This window comes from Castanea sativa, chromosome 2 (genome assembly GCF_040712315.1).
Source record: "Castanea sativa cultivar Marrone di Chiusa Pesio chromosome 2, ASM4071231v1".
In the NCBI taxonomy this organism is placed as follows: Eukaryota; Viridiplantae; Streptophyta; class Magnoliopsida; order Fagales; family Fagaceae; genus Castanea; species Castanea sativa.
Window position 1 is genome coordinate 36,090,484 of NC_134014.1, and position 21,331 is coordinate 36,111,814.

A 21,331-nucleotide genomic window follows, 5' to 3' on the forward strand; every position below is an offset into this window, starting at 1 on the left:
ATGTGGACAAGGGAGGAGGAATGTAAGGTAGTGGTGGAATTGGCTTGGGACCTGCTCAAAAGTGACCCCGAGTTCCAAATCACAGACAGATTGAAGAATTGCCAAGTGAACCTTCAAAGGTGGAATGATAGTGTGTTTGGTAATGTAAATTGGAGCTTAAAACAGAAACGAGACAGGCTTCAAAAACTGGAAGTGCTAAACTGCCTACATGAAAAGGTAGAGGAGATACAGGGCTTGAAAAAAGAAATTAATGAAATGCTGATCAGGGAGGAGATAATGTGGAATCAGATGTCCAGAGCTTCATGGATCAAGTAGGGTGATCGCAACACAAAATTCTTTCATGCGGTGGCAAGCCAAAGACGAAGAAGGAACAAAATAGTAGGGTTACAAAGTCCAAGTGGGGAGTGGCAAGAAGACCAGGGAGAGATTGATGGCATCATTTTGGAATACTTTGGAAACATTTTCAAATCTGATCAATCTACCAATGCTGAGTTCAATCTAGAGGCAATAAACCATAGAGTTTCACCCGACATGAATGAAAGCTTGCTTGCAGAGTTTAAGGTGGAAGAATTGTGGAGAGCTCTTAAACAAATGAACCCTACTAAGGCCCCAAGGCCAGATGGTACGCCCCCTATTTTCTACCAAAAGTATTGGGATATTGTAAGACCTGAGGTCATCAATTGTGTATTAAATGCTCTTAATTCCTGTGTGATGCCTAATGGGTTAAATGAAACGTATATTTGTCTTATCCCAAAAGTAAAATCCCCCCAAAAAAATTATGGAATATCGACCTATTAGTCTTTGCAACGTTATCTACAAGTTAATTGCTAAGGTCCTTGCTAACAGACTTAAGTCAATTCTTGTGGAAGTCATTGATGAGTCTCAAAGTGCGTTTGTGCCGGGGAGGCTTATTACGGATAATGTATTAGTGGAATTTGAAACGATGCATAGCATTGATTAGAGGAGGAAGGGGAAAGAGGCCTTGATGGCGATAAAGCTAGATATGAGCAAGGCCTAAGATAGGGTTGAATGGAGGTATTTGGAGGCTATGATGCATAGGATGGGTTTCCATGAGAGGTGGATCTCTCTTATGATGATGTGTATTAGCACAGTGGAGTACTCAGTGTTGATCAGTGGAGAAGCCAAAAGTAAAATTAAACCGTCAAGGGCTCTAAGACAAGAGGATCCAATATCCCCCTATCTATTTTTGTTGTGCACTGAGGGGTAGTCAGCTTTGCTGAAGGAGGAGAAGGAAGATACGATAAAAGGGGTGGCTGTATGCAGGGATGCTCCTCGAATCTCCCATTTGCTATTTGCAAATGACAACATTGTGTTCTGTAGGGCTACAATTGAGGAAAGCAACAGGATTATCAAAGTCCTAGAGGATTATGAAGGTGACTCGGGGCAAAGAATAAACAAAGAAAAAACTTCCCTCTTTTTCAGCAAAAACACACCAAAAGAGGTCCAAGACCAGGTGAAACAGAGATTTGGAGCTCAAATTATAAGGCATCATGAGAAGTATTTGGGGTTGCCTCCGTTAATAGGGAAAGGGAAAAGGAAAGCCTTTAATCAAATAAAGGATCAAGTAGGGAGACGTATTGCAGGGTGGAAAGGAAAATTATTGTCCAATGTGGGTAGGGAGATTCTCATCAAGGCCGTAGCACAAGCCACACCTACATATATGATGAGCTGTTTCAAAATCCCGGACTCACTTTGTAAGGAACTTAGCTCCATGATGAGCAACTTTTGGTGGGGGCAAAAAGATAAAGAAACGAAGATGTCTTGGATCTCTTGGGAGAAACTTTGCACACCAAAGGATAGAGGAGGCATGGGGTTCAGAGATCAAAAAGCCTTCAATTTAGCCCTTCTCACCAAACAAGGTTGGAAAATCATGAGAAATCAAAACTCCTTGGTCCACAGAATTTTCAAAATGAAATACTTCGCGGCAAGCTCTTTTTTCGAAGCCAAACTAGGAAATAGACCTTCCTACGTATGGCAAAGCATGGTGGCAGCAAAAGGAATTATTGAAAAAGGGTCGAGGTGGTGTGTGGGGAATAGGGAAAGTGTGACCATTTGGAAGGACCGGTGGCTGCCCACACCAGATTGTTTTAAAGTTGTAAGCCCGAGAATATTCTACTCCGCAAATGAAACAGTGGTGAGCCTCATAAACTTGGAGTTGAGAAGTTAGGATGTGGCAAAAGTGAGGAATACGTTCTCCCCCATGAAGCACAAGCAATTTTGGGAATTCCTATCAGCCAGCGGCTTCCTAATGACTCCCTCATCTAGGCTTGGACTCCCAATGGCAAATTCACAGTCAATAGCGCTTACAAAGTGGTGCAGAAATGGCTTCAAAACAGTCAACACAAAATAGCAGGGGGAATTGCTCTGATAGCTCACGTATGAAAGGCCTTTGGAAGTTAGTTTGGAGCTTAAGATGCCCGAACAAGATCAAACATTTCATGTGGAGGACTTGCTTGAACATTCTCCCTACAAAAGGGCTGCTAAGGAGTAGGGGTATTACACAGGATGGAAATTGTGATTCTGTGTGGCAAATGGGAAACGTCTGGGCATGTTTTATGGGGCTGCAATCTTGTTGGGTCGGTGTGGGGCAATACTAAAATTAAATTGCCTATCTTCGAGCCTAGTCCTAGGGAGTTCATAGACATAGTGTGGGAAATCAAAGCAAAAAAGCCGGAAATTGATTGGGAGTTATTTGCTGTTACGGCTTGGAGTTTATGGAACAATAGAAACTCAGTGCGCCATGGTGGGCGGAGTAAGACTGCAAAGGTGATTGTTAGGGAGGTGGCTGCATATGCAGATGAAGTTCGAATAGGGAGTGAAGGCCAGGTTAGTTCTACCCCTCATTTCAATTCTTTGTGGAGTCCTCCTAGGCGGGGTCTTTACAAAATTAATGTCGGTGGAACGATGTTTAAGGACTTAAATTGTTGCGGTGTGGGTGTAGTCATAAGGAATGAAAGGGGGCAGTTAATGGGAGCATTGAGCAAACGGTTTGATCTTCCTCTGCAAGCCTTAGAAGCGGAGGGAAGGCAGTGGAATAGGGCATTTTTTTGGCGTGGGATCTGAGTTTAAAGAGCATCATAGTGGAGATTGACTCTCAATTGGTTGTTAAGGCTCTCACAAACCAGGTTCAGAGCCCGAGCTCTATTCAGAAAATTATTGAAGGCACAACTTTGGGTCTTAGGTGTTTTGACTCATGGGAAATTAATTATGTTAGTAGAAAGTGCAATTCTGCAGCACATCTTATGGCTAGATATGCCAAGAATGTTAATGACTATGTAATATGGGTGGAAGACACCCGACCTGTGATTGTTGATCAGGTGTTGATTGATGTACATTTGAATCTTAGTCCAATTTAATGAAAGGTCAGTTGCTTTGCTATCAAAAAAAAAAATTAGGGTTTTACTAATATATGCCTGAGCTCAGGCATATATTAGTGAATTATTTTAAGAAATTTTTTATAAAAAGATGAAAAAAAGAGTAACTTTTTTTTTGTTAACTTTTTTCAAATTCTTGTAAAAAGTTTATTAAAATGAATGATTAATGTATGTCACAAGGGAATAAATTAACTGAACCCCTTTATTTTGATATTGTATATATTTTTGTTATGTTTCAAATTGATTGCGTGGGAAGAACTTTAGTGAAGTTTTATTTTATGGGTCGTTTTGATCTTAATAGGCTTAATTAACAGGTCTAACTTATAAGAAAACATGAATTTTGTGTGTACATTGCCCTGATGGACAATACACTTTTAGCAAATGGAGAAGCTAAAGTTATTAGTGCCTGAGGTTAGGACATTACAAAATTTGCAATGAAACATATTTTTATAATTGGCAATTACATATGCATTAGGTGGATCTTGAATTTATGATCTCACTTTCGACGTTGCTCTTAGAAGGGGAAGAGGTGCCATTTGAGTAGAGCTAATTGGCAAAATATGTAGTGACTAATGCTAACTTTATATATATAATTGCAATTTATTTTGAAAATAAAATATTCCATGATGCTACAAATTAGATGTTACATGCACTATTTTATTATCTACTTAGAGCATTCTCATCAAGAATGCTAAAAATGCTAAAAAACCAATTTTAGTACCAACATACAAAAATACATACTACATCAAAGCTCTCAAATACTAAAAATTTTGACACTTAGCTACAGTGAGCTATCATCTATAACAACTCACTGTAGTTGAATGTTAAAACCAAAAAATATTTTTTTAATCCCAGCCTCTCCCTCTTTCTCTCTTTCTCATGCTAGCAGCCCCTTTTCCACATCTTTTCAGTTGACTCTCCCTCAACCCATCCCTTCCCTTTTCCCATGCCTGAGACCCATCCCTTCCCTTCTCCCACGCCTAAAGTCGAACCCAACCTTGAAACTCTTTGACTAGCGTGGGCAATAGCATGGGCATCAGTGTTGAGGTGAGATCAGCGTGGGTCATCGGCATGGAATAGTGGTGGTTGTTTAGGTTTCATGGGTTTGGGTTGTGTGAAATTCTTGGGTTTGGGTTTCATGGATTTGGTATGGTGGGTGGGCTTTTTTTGGTTGTGGTATGGGTGGGTTCAACGTCGTCAATGATGGTTGTGATTGTTGTGGCTGTGGCAGTGGAGGCTGGTGGCAGTGGATGTGGGTTTGAGTTTGTGATTTAATTTTAGGTTTGTGATTGGTTTTGAGATTGTGATTTGGTTTTGAGTTTGTTTTTGTTTGTGATTTTGTGATTTGGGGTTGAGGTTGTGGGTGGTGATGTCTGTGGGAGTAGGTGTGGGTGGTGGTGGCTGGTGGCAGTGGGTTGGGTTTTCTATGGGTAGGGTGTTTTTGTTTTGGAGAAGATAAACGTGCAAAAGAGAGAGGAAGAAAGAAAGAGAGAGAAATAGATGAGGTTGAGAATAATAAATAATTATAAAATAATTAAGAAATAATATTTTAATGAAGTGTTAAAAAATATAAAACCTTTGATTGTGGGTATATTATAAAGTAGGGTGTTAAAATTGATAAAGTACTGTTTTAAGTTGCTAAATGCTATATTTTTTAGCATTCTTGATGTGAATGATCTAATCCTTTATAGGGCCTTTTCTTTTTCTTTTTTAATTTTTATTAATTTTCAGAATATTGAGAATAATTTGTGGAACCTATTTAGTCATAGTTGTTTCAACAAGACAATAACGGGTTGTAGCAGTGAACACAACTCTTACTTCTGTAGGGTTTAGAAAGTTGTTTTATTTTTTGTGATGAGAATTCTCATCACAAAAGAAGAAGAAGGTTAGTTGTTATACCTAACCTTCTTCGAAGAAGTTTAGTTGTTTTTCTCAAAAAAAGAAGAAGGTTAGTTGGTATACCTAACAATTGAAGAGCCTTAACGTAAACGTACCATGCACAAGTTTTTTTTTATTTTTTAGATAACTTGAAAACTTTTATTAAACAGAAAAGAACATTATATAATGATGGAGAGCTTATTCCAAGAAACAAGAATTCTCTTCCATTCAAACCATAAAGTCAACAATACAACTAGCATGTTTTGCTAAGATATGGGTAGGTCTATTTCTTTGTTTACATACATGAGAAAACAACACTTCCTAACATCATTACAAGAGCTTTGAATCCTAGAAATTATAGACATCACTGAAACTGATGGAGGTGACAAACCTTGAAGGGCATGAACCACATTAAGAGAATCACCTTCTAAAATAAACTTCTGTAATCCTACATCTTTGGCAAATTGCAGACCAGATTAAAATGCTTTGGCTTTCACCTCTAAAGGACCCAAAGGAGCATGAAATTTTTTGCACATAGCAGCCACAACCAAACCATTAATATCACGTATTATCACTCCCACCCCAGATTTTTTTCTTTCCTTGAAAACAGCTCCATCCACATTCACTTTATACAAGTTTTGGTGATATTACACGTGAAATCACTTTCAATATTAGTTCTATAGACTTGACTTATTTGATAATGTTTATATGGTGATTAGTCCTTCTAGGGTTCTATATACTTTAATTTGAATTCTATGGTTTCATGTGAAACTGCTTCATGCATATAATGTAACAAATTAAGAGTTTTGCCTCTGTGTTTTGACTTACATTTTAGACTTGAAAAGGTTACTCTTAGAGAAGTATAGCGCTAACCTTATATTCCATAGAATCCATACATATAAGTTGTTCCAACCTGTTTTGAGCTTTATTTTCTTTACCATTCTCATTTTTTTGCTTGGCTTTATTGGGTAAGTTTTATATATATATATATATATATATTTTTTTTTTTTGAAGGAAATTCTAGATTAAATAGCAAAGTTTTTCCCAGCTAAAATTTTGGCTTTCAATTCTGGTTGGTTAACATGTAATCAAGAATTCTATTATCCGGGTTTGAACAACACTTCAGCCACCTTTGCCTCTGCAACAGAAAATTCAGTTCCTGCTATAACCTTTCTCATGGCTGCCATATTCGGCACTGGCAGCTCTACTTGTATGTGAGACCACCCTCACTTGTCAAAAAAAATTTATATAAATAATTATTTTAAATTAATATGTTTTGGACCGCCCAGACTTGAAAATATTGTATATATATACTTTTAAAAATATATATTATTTACTAAATTAACCTATTTTGACCACCCTAATAAAAATGTTGAACACTTTTACTTGAGACTCATAAGAATTTGAGTTCAATAAATATAAGAGTAATGCTACACCCACATCATTTTCACAATAAATTTTATGTGGTAAGCTATGACAAATTCTAATTTGGGTTCAATATTGACATGTTTTACCCACCAATAACAAGCTAACAACTTGTTGCATTGAAATTGTTGTAGTCACTTTATTATTCTCATATCAACATTTTCAATTTGTACTTTATCTTTTATTAGTTTTTTTTTTTTCTTTATTAATACAAAAAATTGTAATATTTCATGTATTTGTATGTGTGTGTTTTTTTTTTTTTTTTTGTGACGTTGATATATTCAAATTGTCTTTTTATTAAATTTTGTATAATTTAAATTTTTTAATGACCACCCTAAAAATAATTCGTAGAGCCGCCACTAATATTCGGGCGAGAGAATTCATCAATCTTGTTATCTCTTCCTGAGTCTAATACCTTCAATGAAATAGGTCACTAAGCAGCAATATTGAATTTGCTGAATGGAGCAAGTACCCTTGAAAAGGAAAGATGGTATAGCTAAGGTGCTTCGTACTGTTTCTTCTGTTCTGGATCTCTTCTGATTACTCTTTACAACGGACCAACCCTATTTGGATCGAATTTACAGTCACACCAATCATATTTCTTCGGGACAAGTTGGACTTTAGGTTGCATCTATCTTATTTGTCAATGCCTTTGTTGGTCCAGTTGGATTATCTTACAAGGACCACTCTTAAAGAAATATCCAGCTCGGCTCTCGATTGCCTCGAATGCTTACCTATGTGGCACATATACCAACATGAATACACAATACATTGTACGACATAATATGTAGTATGGTGACATAGCATTTCTTGAAAAATTAGGATACGATACGTCAAAGATATGACAATTAATTAATTAATATTTATTTTTAGGTATGTATATTTTATATTTGGAATAAATTATGTTTATTTAGGACTCAAAAAATATGTAACAATAATGAAATGTTTGGAAATAGATCTAAAATTCATTTAAAGACAATAAAATATTGTTTAAAGTACAAGCAAAATAGTTCAAATAAACTAGACATCCCATAAAATAATTCAAATAAACAACATTCAACAAAAAAAAAAAAAAACAATTGAACTAAAAAAAAAAAAAAAAGATTTCTTCTTCTTGAGTGCGTACTCGATATGTTTCTATTCATATCAGATACATGCCTGACACTAATACATTGGTAATTTTGCCATGTTAGTGCTTCCCAAATGCTTACTTCTTTAGTATTTGGTAATAGTAGCAGTCTTTGAGAGAAACTCCCAAGCCAAGATAGTTAAATCCGCTTATGAACTCCTTACAATTTTTTATACAGTTCATAAGTCTAATTGATATCATGATTATCTGTCTTTGTATAGCCTAATAGAGGCAATAGCCTTATTGATCAACCAAGCAGTTTGTCAACGCCCGGTCTAAAATGGAGAACCGCCGTTGGGGCCTTCATTTGACCACCTGCCATGGCGACGCTCCCGCGTGCGCAGGGCCCATTAGAGTCCCCTCTCGATGAATGTGCGGTGGTTCGTACGGAGCTTCGGGTGCTCTCTCTCTCAGTGGAGGAAGGTATTTGTCTACCTTTGGAGGTGTGGGAGGAATCTTGGCCAAATTTTAAGGGAATTACCAAAGGTAAGTGAAGTCGCCACCAATCATTGGGTTTTTCTAAGGTGTGATTGGTCACCTGTTTCTAGTTGATTTTATTACCAATTTTAGGCAAAGAAAAATGGTGTTTTTCCTAATCTAATGTGGATGGAAAAAAAATCTTGATTCTTGAGTCCGGAAGTTTTGTTACGTGTGGGGAATGTGTTAGGCATGCCACAACACCTGTTCAAGGACAATCCTTTGTTTTGATAAAACCTTAATTTTTGGAGCTTAGCAATAAAAAACATGATTTTGGCATTGGCTTTTAAGACTTTGCATGCATGGGGGCTTTGAGGTTTGGCTTTTGAATGGGTGTGGTCCCAGTCTATGCTTTCTTAAGGCATTCGATCAAAGTACCAGATTTCCAAGGAGAAAATCCGACGACATGTCACCTTACTTTCGCGGCTAAAATTAGGCATCACTTCGCCTTAGGTCACATGGACTGTGACAATCACACCAAAAGAGGCGAGCAGGTATATATATACATACATCATGCACAACACAAGCACATAGAACAAGAAAGTAAATGCCTACATCCCTAGAGCATGGCCCAAAATATAGGTGCCGAAACGTAAACAGGGGTCGCCATACTCTAGAGATGAGGACGAATGGTACATGGAATGATATACCTAATACAACCCATCCAAGAGAGAAAGGAGGGAGGGAGCAAGGAAGGGGGTTTAAAAGAGTGAGGCTAGACCCCTAAAACTACTGAATATTTCCGCTTGGCTTATATCTACATGCTTGCATCCTCACCCTTTTTACTTGCGCTTGGGAGACCGTGCCTTAGCTCCGTGCGTCCTCGCTCCATGTGTGTACATGCAAAGGCAAAGGCGAAGACAAGAAACTAGCAAACAAGCAATGGAAGGAAACATATGCAAAGAGCATGTGAAAGAGGCATAAAGCAGATAAGCATGATAGATATGGCAAGCATAGCATATGGCAGGAGACATGACGAGCCACAAGATAAACAAACAAACAAGAAAAGCAAGAAGAAAAACAGGCAAGCAAGCAAACAAGAAAAAGAAAAACAAGCAAAAAGGCAAACAAAGGGTGGTGTCCACGGGGCGTAAATGTAGGTTTTGATCGAATGTCCATAGCTTCATTATGTTGAAGTATGGATGAAACACTAACAAGCAAGACTCATGCATGAACATGTAAGCAAGCGTGTAAAGATGCATAGAAAGCCAACGGGTGGCACAAACAAGCATGGCAAGCATATCATCGCAAGGAGCGGAAAAGGCGAAAGGTATGCATGAAGCAACCGGCATCATGACGATGCATCCCAAATGGTTACATCCAAACAAGGCCTCACGCGCGTCGAATGTAACCACACAACTACAAACCCACTAAAGGCGTCAAGCATGGCAAAACCTAGAACTAGAGAGGCTAACCCAAGCATAAAGTATAGAAGCAAGCAAGCATAGACATGCAAATAGGATGATCCAAACCCTTTCATGTGGACCTGGTGTATGGACAATGACAAAGACCATAGGGTCTAGATCGGATCCGAACCATTAGGCCAAAAACACAAGAAAGAGAGACAAAAGCGACAAAAGGGCTACAATAGCACATGGCATGACAAACAAGGTCTAGGCCTAAGAACATGGCATGAAGCGCACAAGCACATGGATGAAGGAATAACGCATGTAAAGAACATCGATCTAAGCATGTAAACACACCGATCTACACATATAAGCATGGAAATATGCATGTGGGCATGTGAATGTACATCTAAGCATGTGGATGTAAGCATAAAAGCATGGGAGAACACAAATCCAAGCATATAAGCATGTGAAGGCATAGACCTAGGCATAGGAGCATAGAACATGCATACAAACATGTAGATCTAAGCAAGGCATAACCATAGACATGATACAAGCATGTGAGCATGTAACCCTAACATCAACATAGAACAAAAAGAGGAAAAAAGCATAGGAAAACATAGCGTAAAGCATAAAACATGTAGGAAAGACAAATAGACATGTAAACAAGCATAGAAACATGTGGATCTAGCCAAACAACACATGGGAAGGATAGATCTAGGCACAAGCACATGGTATGAGACATGGAAGCATGTGGATCTAACATCAAAAACATAGGAAAGAGAAGACCTAAGCATAGAAAGCATAGCATAAAGCATAAAGCATGTAGATCAAGACAAATAACATACAAACAAGCATAGAAGAACATGGATCTAAGCTAAGAACATGTTAGGAGCAAGATAAATCAAGAAACATGCTAAGGAAAGCAATAAATCATGTTATTACAAAAAGAGCAAGATAAATGCTAGGAAAAAGATTTAGAAGGTTAGGGGTGTGGATAGTAGCTAAAAAACTACACCCACACCCCTAAACCCCAAATCCAAGGTGTAGAACCAAGGAAAAGAAGATTGGATATAAGAACAATACCTTGTATTTTTGTGAAGAAGGAAGAATCAAGAGGATTTGATGTTTTTTTTTTTTGTGTGTTTTTTGTGTTTGGAAGAGAGGAAAAATATGCAAAAAATGGCCAGGCAAAGATCAAAACCCAGAAAAGTGGTCTCTTTCTTAGTCTGAAGGTGTCTGAGGCCCTTTTATAGCCCTAATGCATTTTTCGAGCTGAAGGGCCGCCTTCCTCAAATGGCCTTATGATAGGCCAAAAATGTATTAACTTCTTGTGATGGATTAATTGATTAATTAACCAAGTTTAATTAATTAATCAAATTAACATGCAAAGTACGTGGCAGCACAAATAAATCACCAACTAAATAAATATGCAGCGGAAAATAAATTGACACGGTGATTAGTTTACGAATGGGGAAAATCTTCGAGGCAAAAACTCCACTGGGTCATTTTAAGGTCACCACTCCCGAAAATCTACTATTATTAAAACAAGCGGTTACAAGTAGAAGAATCTCAGTACCTTATACCAACCTACAGTTGAACCCTTACCCAATACCCAATTGGACTTGTTCTGTAGTGACAATCTCTCCTTGTATTGCACGGCTCCCAATACGTAACTAACCAATAAATGTGCGGATCCCAGTACGCGACTTGATCACCAACTTAAGAAGGATGTTGGCTGCAAAGTTCTTCTGTTCATCACACGATGAAGATCATGAAGTTGCTTGGTCACAAAACCCTACGGTGTACAAACACAGCAACTTCTTTAAGATGAACTAGGGCAAACTAGGTTTCCGTCACACTTTTCTTAATACTTGTGGAGTTGTGCTCTTGTGCAACTCTGTCACCTATTACGGCCTTTAAAATAATCCTTATATATGTTTAGGGTTGTGAGAAAAGAAAGCCCAAACATACATTCACGGATTGGATGAAAATCAGCTTTGAAAAACTGAGCTTCATAAATCTTGACAGATACCCTATCTATCAAGCAGCTGTTAAGCCTCGGGCTGAAACAACTCTTTTAAACCTCGATAGATACTAGCTGTCGAGCTTTAATAAACAGCACTTCTTCACTTGATTCTTGGACAGACTTACATGGTTTTAACACTTGAACTTGAAACCTTGTTTCTCGAATCATTAAACACATCCTAGATCTACCCAAATACAAATAAAATGCGTTTTGTTTTGCCAATTATATAAAATGTTGACATATGTTCCTAACATGAATCACATATGTCCTAACACCTTGGATCGGGTTGATCTTGACACCCTTGGAAAGATCTTTACTTCTTGTTTCTAAAAAGGTATGGAACTTGAAAATCCAACAGTAGGATCAAAAATTATGGCTCCTAGAAGTTAGCGGTGCATCAATTAGTGTGTTAACCCGGTTTTCATGATATCTCGGCCGTTCTAACTCCAATTTCGACCCATGAATAGTCATTGGAATGAGAATTCGATAATATTCGTAATAACATTAGTTTCAACCTGTTCTGAGGGCCATATCAAAATTAGGATTTCTAGGGCCAACTGAGAGTCAACTCGGGATCAAACTTGGTCAAAGTTGCCAAAATCTCTGAGAAGCTCAAGTTTGATGTAAAATTATGAAAGTAATATTCTAAGGGGAGTTTTACTTGTTTGACTTCCGATCAACCCAGGGTCGACCAGGGGTGTTTTGGTTATTTTGGTTGAAAGAGACACTTTGAGAGCTCCGGTGTCCAAATGGGTTGCGTCACATCATTCTAAATGTTCTCGGGGCCCCATGGAGAGAAGATGATATTTTTGGATTTTTCGAGGTTCGACACGCAAATTGAGGGCAAACAAAATATGGTATCAACACATGTGTTTCAGTATTTTGATAATAGGTGCAATCTTAACACGTTTCGTGACTATCATGACAAGTTATAGACGTTACTTTTTTTCACAACATATTTCATATTGCTGAAGTGATGTTAGTGCATGAGTCCATAAGTCTTAGTTATGTTTATCACTCACAGTCAACTACTACTTCATCAATATAAGATTTGTTGTAAAGCAAGTTGTGCCTGTCACATTACTGTGACAATTTAGAGTAAGATTTTTCATTATCAAAGTAAAGCCTGATGGGATGATAGAGCAGATTGGTGGTTGCGGGATTTGTGGCATGCAATACAAATATATGTAATTGACAAGGTAAGGCCGATGTTTGTTTCAATGTATCTACCTCTACAAATCTTGCTTCTTGTTATAATAGAAGCCGTTGCTTTAGGCGAAGAATTCTACCTAAAAGGGTAGGTCTCATTACTCTAGCTACAAAATTTAATTTTAGCACATTCCAATTTAAAAAGTACGGAAGCTAAGTTAAAATGCCATTTGAAGCTTCCTTCGTATTAAAAAAAAAAAAAAATCAAATTTGAATTGTCAAAGTTTGATAGCAATTTAGTGCATTCACGTGGGGTGTGAGGCAGGGCACACTGCCACAAGTTACAATAACAAGCTAATGTCCGGTCAGAGAGGCAGGCAGATGGAGGGCTGGGCATGAAGAAGAAGAATGGCCGGTCACTTTTGAACGATGATGCTATGGGTTAGATGATTTCTTTTCTTCTTCTTTTTTACTCTTAGTTTCCATTTTTCTGGTTTTTATTTTACCGGCCAATATTAGATTTCTTTCCTGATATGGCCGGTACAACCCGGTAAGCTCCAGTATGTAGAGTGGTATGAAATAGTTGTCTCTCTGTTTCGGCTAAGGTGCCGGTATGAAAAATTCCGACCGTACTGGTCGGTATGGGTATTCACTCCCTTGCCTAATGAGTGGAGAAGAACAATAAGCGAAGTGTATATACCTATGCAACAAAATATACTATCATCTGCCAATCATTTTTAAATGAAACTATTTATTTCAATATATGGTTAATTATGACTTGAAAAATTTTTAAAAATACTCTTAATCTAATTAGATAATTTTTATTCTTAAAATATAAAATATAAGGTTAAAATTGTAATTCAACAAAATTTAAAAAAAAATATATAAGAGAAATTTTATTTTCCTAAAAATGAGTACTCTCTCTATTTAAATATATCTTACGGCATGTTTGATACATTTTTTTTCTAAAAATAAAAATTAGCACACACTAAATCCAGCAGTTTATTTTATTTCAAAATCTACATTTTAGTTTCTTAAAAATTCATTCTTGTGTAACCTCACTAACAATAGATAAATTCAAATTAAAAAATTACATTAAACTAAAAAAAAAAAAAAAAACTTCATTGCACAGGTAGAGCGCATGTGATAAAGCTAGTATATTTTTATTATAAAGATCTAAAAAGGAAAAATCATTCTATACACTTAATAAGAAGAAAAAAATAGTTTACAAATGTACTTTGTGATATATCTTATATAGATATATGGTGAAAAATGTTAAAGTCACAAACTTTTTTACAAACTGTTAATATGGTAAGTGGTTATTAATAAATAAATAAAAGTGATATTGGTGGTGACCTCAAACAAAAATTAGTAAAAATTTGCTATACTAATGATTTGTAAAAATATTATAAAATAGTTTATGATTATAATATTACTAAATATGGCTTGAAAGTACATGCAAATATGCTACATTAAAACACCATCCGGATTAAAGTCAAGCATAGACATTGCTCAGTGGCAATCAAGAGCAATTTATAAATGTTATATAAGATTGGGGTAAACAGTAAACGCATGGCCAGAATCCATCTTTTTGCTTCGCCCAGTTGGCCCACAAAACCAACACTATGGAGCCTTCACCGTCCAGAGTCCCAACCCTTTAGAAAGGGAGAAAATTCTGTGTCGCAGAAATTGGTTAAGCCCCCTTGTCACATGGGGGTGGGACACAACTCTTCCTCTGTTGTGACATAGACTCTATAGGGCCATTGCCAGCTGAAAGCTGCATTGCTTGACAGCACAAACTTTCCTTGTGTATCTCACAATAATACGCCAATTCAACCTCCAGTTTTTGCACGTGTAGATTGATAAACTAACACCATTAAGCAGAACACCCATCAGGACTGCAGCCAGGGCTATAGCAAAAGCTTTTTTTCTCAACTCGAGTCTTTCTCTTGGTGTAACCCTCAAGCTCATAACTATATTTGCCTTAACGCAAAAATGGAGGAGGGGGTTTTCACTTTTCCTGAGGTGAGATTCTGTACAAGTAGTAAGTGATTTAGCATCCAATAACTCACTGTACAAAATTTGCCCCTATTGAGCAGTGCACCCGGTTGAAACACAGTTATAGCTACCCTCCTCTCAGTCCTCATTGACCATAGCAGCCAAGATATACAGTTAGAAAAACAGTTCAAAACACTGTAGTCTAGATATAGAATGTGATATAACGGAAGTATGAAAAAAGCATACATGATACTCTTTTTAACAGAGTAGAAACTAGTTTTTGATAATAAATTTTGAATCCATAAAAGGTTACTTGAATCTATAAGGTGATAAATCTAGAATTCACCTGAGAAAAGTTTGAGAAACTTTATTAATAATAATCTCTAAAAAAATGTTTACAAATTTTGAGGCCTATTTAAAGGATTTCTTAAACTTGATATGCAAAAAAATATATTTTAAAATAAGTCTTAATTAATACCTAACCATAATATGAACTAAATTTGGCCTAAAAGGTATTAAAAGCACTTAAAAATAAGAAAATTAATAACCTAAACCTAAAATAACTATAATTGCAAAAACAATACCAAAAATAACAAATTACATACTCCTTTTGGTTTCACTTTTGCTTTCGATTATAAATGATATAAGTATATTCCATTCGCTTGGAGCCTAAACGAGTTTTATTTTAAAAATGTGTAATATAGTGGTCCACATCTAATCGAGTTCAAATCTTCTGTCTCACTTTTCCTGCTCCACTCTATACTCTACCAATAAAAAACTTGTCATGTATTCACCTAATTAATTAAATACTATCATTATTGACTTATTAATGCTACCGTTATTAATTAATAGTAGTATTTAATCAAGTCTATTATTGACTTCTTTAATAAGTCCATTATTGACTTATTAATACTACTATTAATTAATAACGGTAGCATTAATAAGTCAATAATGATAGTATTTAATTAATTAGGTGAACACGTGGCAAATTTTTATCGGTAGAATATAGAGTGGAGCAGGAAAAGTAGGACAGAAGATTTGGACTCCATCTAATCAATTTCAACTTCATAATATAAGGCTCCACATTCAGTGGTTTTGTGAGGAACAACTCCTCTCTTATCTCTTTTGCGGAAGTCTTAGGTGATAGTGCAGAGCGATACCGCACATTGGTCTTTCTTTTGTGACTTCTATGTCGGATTCAATGGCGGAAGCTAGTTCAGACTCTGCTCAAAGAAGGTGTGCAATGCCTGAACGTGCCAAGCTGCACTTAGCCATGATTGTCTGCCAGTTAGGTTTTGCGGGGAACCATATTATTATGAAGATTGCACTTAACATGGGTATAAGCCTACTTGTTTTCCCAATTTATAGGAACATCGTCGCGCTGGTTGCACTAGTTCCCTTTGCGTATTTCTTAGAGAAGTACGAGGTTAACCTTATGTTACATAATAAGTTGTTCCAACCTGTTTTGAGCTTTATGTTCTTGCCATTCTTTTTTTTTTTCTTTGTACGTATAGGAGAGACAGACCACCAATTAGTATTTCTCTTTTGTTACAATTCTTCATCCTTGGCCTTATTGGGTAAGTTTATATATATATATAGGAAGGAATTCTAGATTAACATATGATATGCAAAGCTTTCCCAGTTACAATTTTGGCTTTCAATTCTGGCAGGTTAACATGTAATCAAGAATTCTATTATCTGGGTTTGGACAACACTTCAGCCACCTTTGCTTCTGCATCAGAAAACTCAGTTCCTGCTATAACCTTTCTCATGGCTGCCATATTCGGGTAAGAGAAATCATCAATCTTTTTGTCTCTTCCTAAGTCTAATACCTTCAATGAAATAGGTCACTAAGCACCGATATTAATGTTTATTTTGCAGAATGGAGCAAGTGCATTTGAACAGGAAAGATGGTATAGCTAAGGTGCTTGGAACTGTTTCTACTGTTGCTGGATCTCTTGTGATTACTCTTTACAAGGGACCAACCCTATTTGAATCGAATTTACAGTCACACCAATCATATTTCTTACTTTCCTTGGGAAATGTCAAGGTGACAAGTTGGACTTTAGGTTGCATCTATCTTATTGGTCATTGCCTTTGTTGCTCTAGTTGGATTATCATACAAACACCACTCTTAAAGAAGTATCCAGCTCGGCTTTCGATTGCCTCGTTTGCTTACTTCTTTAGTATTCTTCAGTATCTGGTGATAGCAGTAGCCTTTGAGAGAGACTCCCAAGCCTGGATAGTAAACTCAACTGATGAACTCCTTACTATTTTCTATACGATTCGTAAGTCTAACTTATATCATGATTGTCTGTCATTTGTATAGCCTTATTGATCCATCATGCCTATATTTCAGTATTTTGATCATAGGTGCAATCTAGCATGTCTCGTGACTATCATGACAATACATCGACATTACATTTATTACAACAAATTTCATAATTACTAAAGTGATGTGAGTGTATGAGTTCATAAGTGTCAATTGTGTTCATCACTCACAATCAACCATTACTTCATCAAATGTAAAGTTTTTTGTAAAACAAGTTGCGTTCGTCGCATTACTGTGACAATTTAGAGTAAGATTTTTCATTATCAAGATAAAGATTAATGGGATGATAGAGCAAACTGGTGGTTGCAGGGATTGGTGGCTTCTGCGATGACATATGCAATACAAATATATGTAATCGACAAGGCAGGACCGTTGTTTGTTTCAGTGTATCTACCTCTACAGACCTTGCTTGTTGCTATAATAGAAGCCATTCCTTTAGGCCAAGAATTCTACTTGGGAGGGTAAGTAGGTCTCATCACTCTACCTACTAATTAATTTAATTTTAGTAGGTTCTAATTAACTCATCTAGTAAAGTTTTTTGTCATTGAATTAGAGATCTGGGGTTCAAATCCACCTACACCGCAAAAATTGATAGAAGTCTTAGAGTGGTGATAAGAATAATTATCATGGAGTAAATGTCATAGATTGAAATTTTATCTAATAATAATAATAATAAATTTTATTTTTTTCCTTGAAAGTTTCTCTGCCAAGAGTTTTATCATCTAAATTTTCTTACAACTATAGTATCCATAATTTCACAAGTGTTGTCCATATTTTTAAAGTGTGTCCACACTTAACTCATGAAATAATAGTAGTAATAATAATAATAATAAATCTAGGTAACTTCCCTTGATTTATGTCAATAGTGTTTGTTAAATATTATTTTTCATTGTTTTGATGTGCAGGATTATTGGAGCAATTTTTATCGTAATAGGACTATACCTTGTTGTGTGGGGAAAAGGTGAAGAGAGAAAGTTTGTTGAAGAAAAGTCCTCAGTGTCTGGAAACGACAGCAATGGAAAAAGTTCAAGCCATGCCTCCATCATCCAACCATTGCTTGCTACTTCTACCAATTAATAATTTGTCCAACCAATTTTTATCGACCTCTTTTATTTTTTGAGAATCAAAATTAATAATGTACTATTTATTTTCTCTATTATTGCTCTAGCTGTATGTCACGTGCGCTGGCCGAAATGGAGGAGGAAAGCAACTGATCGATCATATTCATAAAATTAATTGAGAGACAAAGGGGTGGGTTTGTGATTGTTTCCACATATGAAAAGCTTCTATGATTGTCGGCATAAAAAGACATTTAATTTTTTTTTTTTTTTTGCAGAGTGAAGATATTTTGCTGATACTCTGATATCTTTTTTTTTTTTTTTTTTTTTTTTTTTTGATAACCTGGAATACAAAGCAGCAAAAACTAAAGAGGAACCACGGCAGCAGGACAAAGCCTGCTATGATACAACCCAGAGCAGTCCGAGCTTATGAGCTCAAGCAAATCCAAAGGAGGATCAACATAAACAATAAAATCCCTATCTTGAGTAACCCCTTTCTTGGCAAGAAAATCAGCACAACCATTAGCTTCTTGGTAACAATGGCGAAGCCTAACTTGGGGGATTTGACTAATCAAGCGCCTACAATCATCAACAATAGGAGAGACCACATTATTTGAGTAGAGAGGGTTAGCAAGGATCTCAACTATAGCTTTAGCATCAATTTGAATATCAACAGCACACAAGTTAAGCTCTTTGCAAAGGGTAAGGCCATCCCTAAGGCCCCAAAGCTCCGCAGTAAAGCTGGTTGCTCTCCCTATATTTCTTGAGAACCCCTTGATCCATTCACCACGCTCATTCCTCAAAATACCTCCACACCCAGCCAAGCCCGGGTTACCACTGGAAGCACCGTTAGTATTGAGGCGTGTCCATCCTTGTTGCGGCCTTTCCCACCGGATTTGCATCACCCTTCGAGCACTAGCTTGCTTAGGATTTAGAGCACAATATTGAAACTCCGAAGCACTAAAGAGGATATCCTTGTGGAGATTAGCTTTGTAGGGACAATTATTAAAAACCATGCCATTCCTCTGCTTCCATATCATCCAAACAACAAAAGAAAAAATAATTTTTTAAGGAGTATGGCTTCCCATGCGGCACAAAGAGTCCTTACAATTTCTGCTAAGCCATTGAAACATACCTTCCTCAAAAAAGCTGTTATTATCTTTAATTCCCAGCTGAGTCCAAATGTTCTTTGCCGCCACACAGTCACGCAGCCCATGCAGAGTAGTCTCTGGCTCCCTTTGGCAAATTTGACAGGTTTCCAAGTCCCTTAAACCCCTTCTAGCTAGACACACTTCTACTCCAATGCTATCATGAAGGAACATCCAAATGAAAAACTTAATACGCGGAAAAGTCTCCATTTTCCACACCCACTGACCCGAAAAAAGAGTAGGAGAATCTTGATAGTTCATGGCCAAGTCATAAGCTGATTTGAGGTTAAAATCCCCATGTTTTGTGCCACTCCAAATCAGCCTTTCTTCCATACTTGGGACCAAAGTGGAATGAGGAATGGACTTCAGCTCCATAAGAATAGAATCAGGAAGAGGGAGAGACAGTTTAGACCAATCCCACCTACCAGGCCCATTAAAGTCCTTTACAAGCAAATTCTCTTCTTCCTCCAAAAGAGGACTTTGGATAGCTGATCTCAAAAGGCCAATCATGGTCCAATTATCATGCCAAAAGCTACGCTTACTACTTCCTTCCGGAATCCATCTCATGCCTTTTTTAAAAACCGCCGAACCCTTTTTCATTGCCTTCCACACCCTAGAACAAGGAAGATTCTCGATGTTTCTAGAATTTAACATTCGGTTCGAGCAATACTTACTTTTGAGCACTTTGGCCCAAATTGAGTCTTATTCTGTGTGGAATCTCCAATTAAGTTTAGCAAGGAGAGCTAAGTTCTTTCCTTTAGCCGATTGGAGACCTAAGCCTCCCTCCTCCTTAGATCTAGTGACTTTGTGCCATCCCACCCAATGAGTCTTTTTGATTGTATCAGTGGAGCCCCATAAAAAGTTCCAGTTAACTCTATTAATGTTTTCAAGCAAATTTCCTGGCAAGGCAGCACACTGCATAGTGTAAGCAAGAACCGCGAAAGTTGAGGCTTGGATAAGAACAGCTCTTCCCACCATTGAGAGAAGATTGGCTTTCCATCTAGCCAATTTTTGTTTGATCTTATCCAGCACAAAATTGTATTCTTGACTACCAGTGCCCTGATGCTTAATAGGGAAACCTAAATACTTGCCTAGGTTAGGCGTTGACTTGAATCCCAAAATGTCGCACAAAGATTCCCTAGTGTCAATGTCCACATTTGAGGAGAAAAACACATTGGACTTACTATCACTGATGATTTGACCAGATTGGATGCAAAACTCATCAAGCACATCTCTAATGGTAGAACAGTTAACGTGGTCCGCTTTGGCAAAGAGAAGTAAATCATCGGCGAAAAACAAATAAGAGATTGCCAAACCACTTTTGGAGCTTTTAACAGGAATCCAGTTTTTCTCACTACATTTTCCTTCAATAAGATGCCCAAGGACTTCCATACACAGAATGAAAAGGTAAGGGGAAAGCGGATCCCTTTGCTTGATGCCTCTGATTGGGAGAATAGGATCGACACTGCCACCATTAAAAAGAATAGAGGTGGCCACCAAAGAGGCGGAGCACATAATAAGAGACACCAATTGATCAGGGAGGTTAGAATTGATCAAGACTTCCAGAATAAAACTCCATTCTAGCTTATCATACGCCTTCTCTAAATCTACCTTAATTGCCAGATAACCCAGCCGGCCTTTCTTGGAGCTAATAGTGTGAATGAGTTCTTACACAACAATGGCATTATCCACCCCCTTCCTACCCAGGACAAATGCTGATTGGAAAGGAGAAATAAGCTTGTCAAGAAAAGGCCTCAATCTGCACACAATAATTTTTGTCATAAGCTTGTACACCGTATTACACAGGCTAATAGGACGGTAATTTCCTAGAGTTTCAGGACCTGAAATCTTAGGAATCAGGACAATGTTGGTCCTGTTTAGGTAGCTAGGAATTTTCCTTTCCTCAAAGGCTAGTTTATCTTCCTTTTTTACCGACTCACCAACTGTAGACCAAAATCTCTGAAAAA

General features: G+C 37.1%; 3 protein-coding genes and 1 pseudogene across 5 annotated transcripts; all 4 read left to right on the top strand.

Moving 5' to 3' along the window:
• LOC142625268 (uncharacterized) lies at window positions 1-2,188 on the top strand. The gene is made up of 4 exons (XM_075798954.1): window positions 1-216; window positions 316-734; window positions 847-922; window positions 1,229-2,188. Exons 1-4 carry the CDS (start codon window positions 1-3, stop codon window positions 2,186-2,188), a joined length of 1,671 nt encoding a protein of 556 aa, XP_075655069.1.
• Window positions 2,189-2,526: 338 nt separating this feature from the next.
• On the top strand, window positions 2,527-3,377 carry LOC142625269 (uncharacterized). The gene is made up of 2 exons (XM_075798955.1): window positions 2,527-3,060; window positions 3,147-3,377. Exons 1-2 carry the CDS (start codon window positions 2,527-2,529, stop codon window positions 3,375-3,377), a joined length of 765 nt encoding a protein of 254 aa, XP_075655070.1.
• Window positions 3,378-4,598: 1,221 nt separating this feature from the next.
• LOC142625271 (WAT1-related protein At3g53210-like) lies at window positions 4,599-12,980 on the top strand (annotated as a pseudogene).
• A 2,951-nt stretch (window positions 12,981-15,931) lies between these two features.
• Window positions 15,932-18,312, top strand: LOC142626050 (protein WALLS ARE THIN 1-like). Of its 3 annotated transcripts, XM_075799821.1 has the most exons (7): window positions 15,932-16,245; window positions 16,341-16,403; window positions 16,497-16,613; window positions 16,708-16,876; window positions 17,024-17,109; window positions 17,467-17,619; window positions 18,064-18,312. In XM_075799821.1, exons 1-7 carry the CDS (start codon window positions 16,016-16,018, stop codon window positions 18,233-18,235), a joined length of 990 nt encoding a protein of 329 aa, XP_075655936.1. In that variant the 5' UTR covers window positions 15,932-16,015; the 3' UTR covers window positions 18,236-18,312. The 3 variants fall into 3 exon arrangements, with proteins under 3 accessions (XP_075655936.1, XP_075655935.1, XP_075655934.1); XM_075799820.1 differs by having other exon boundaries at window positions 16,708-17,114; window positions 17,468-17,619; XM_075799819.1 differs by having other exon boundaries at window positions 16,708-17,109.
• The last annotated feature ends 3,019 nt before the right edge of the window (window positions 18,313-21,331 follow it).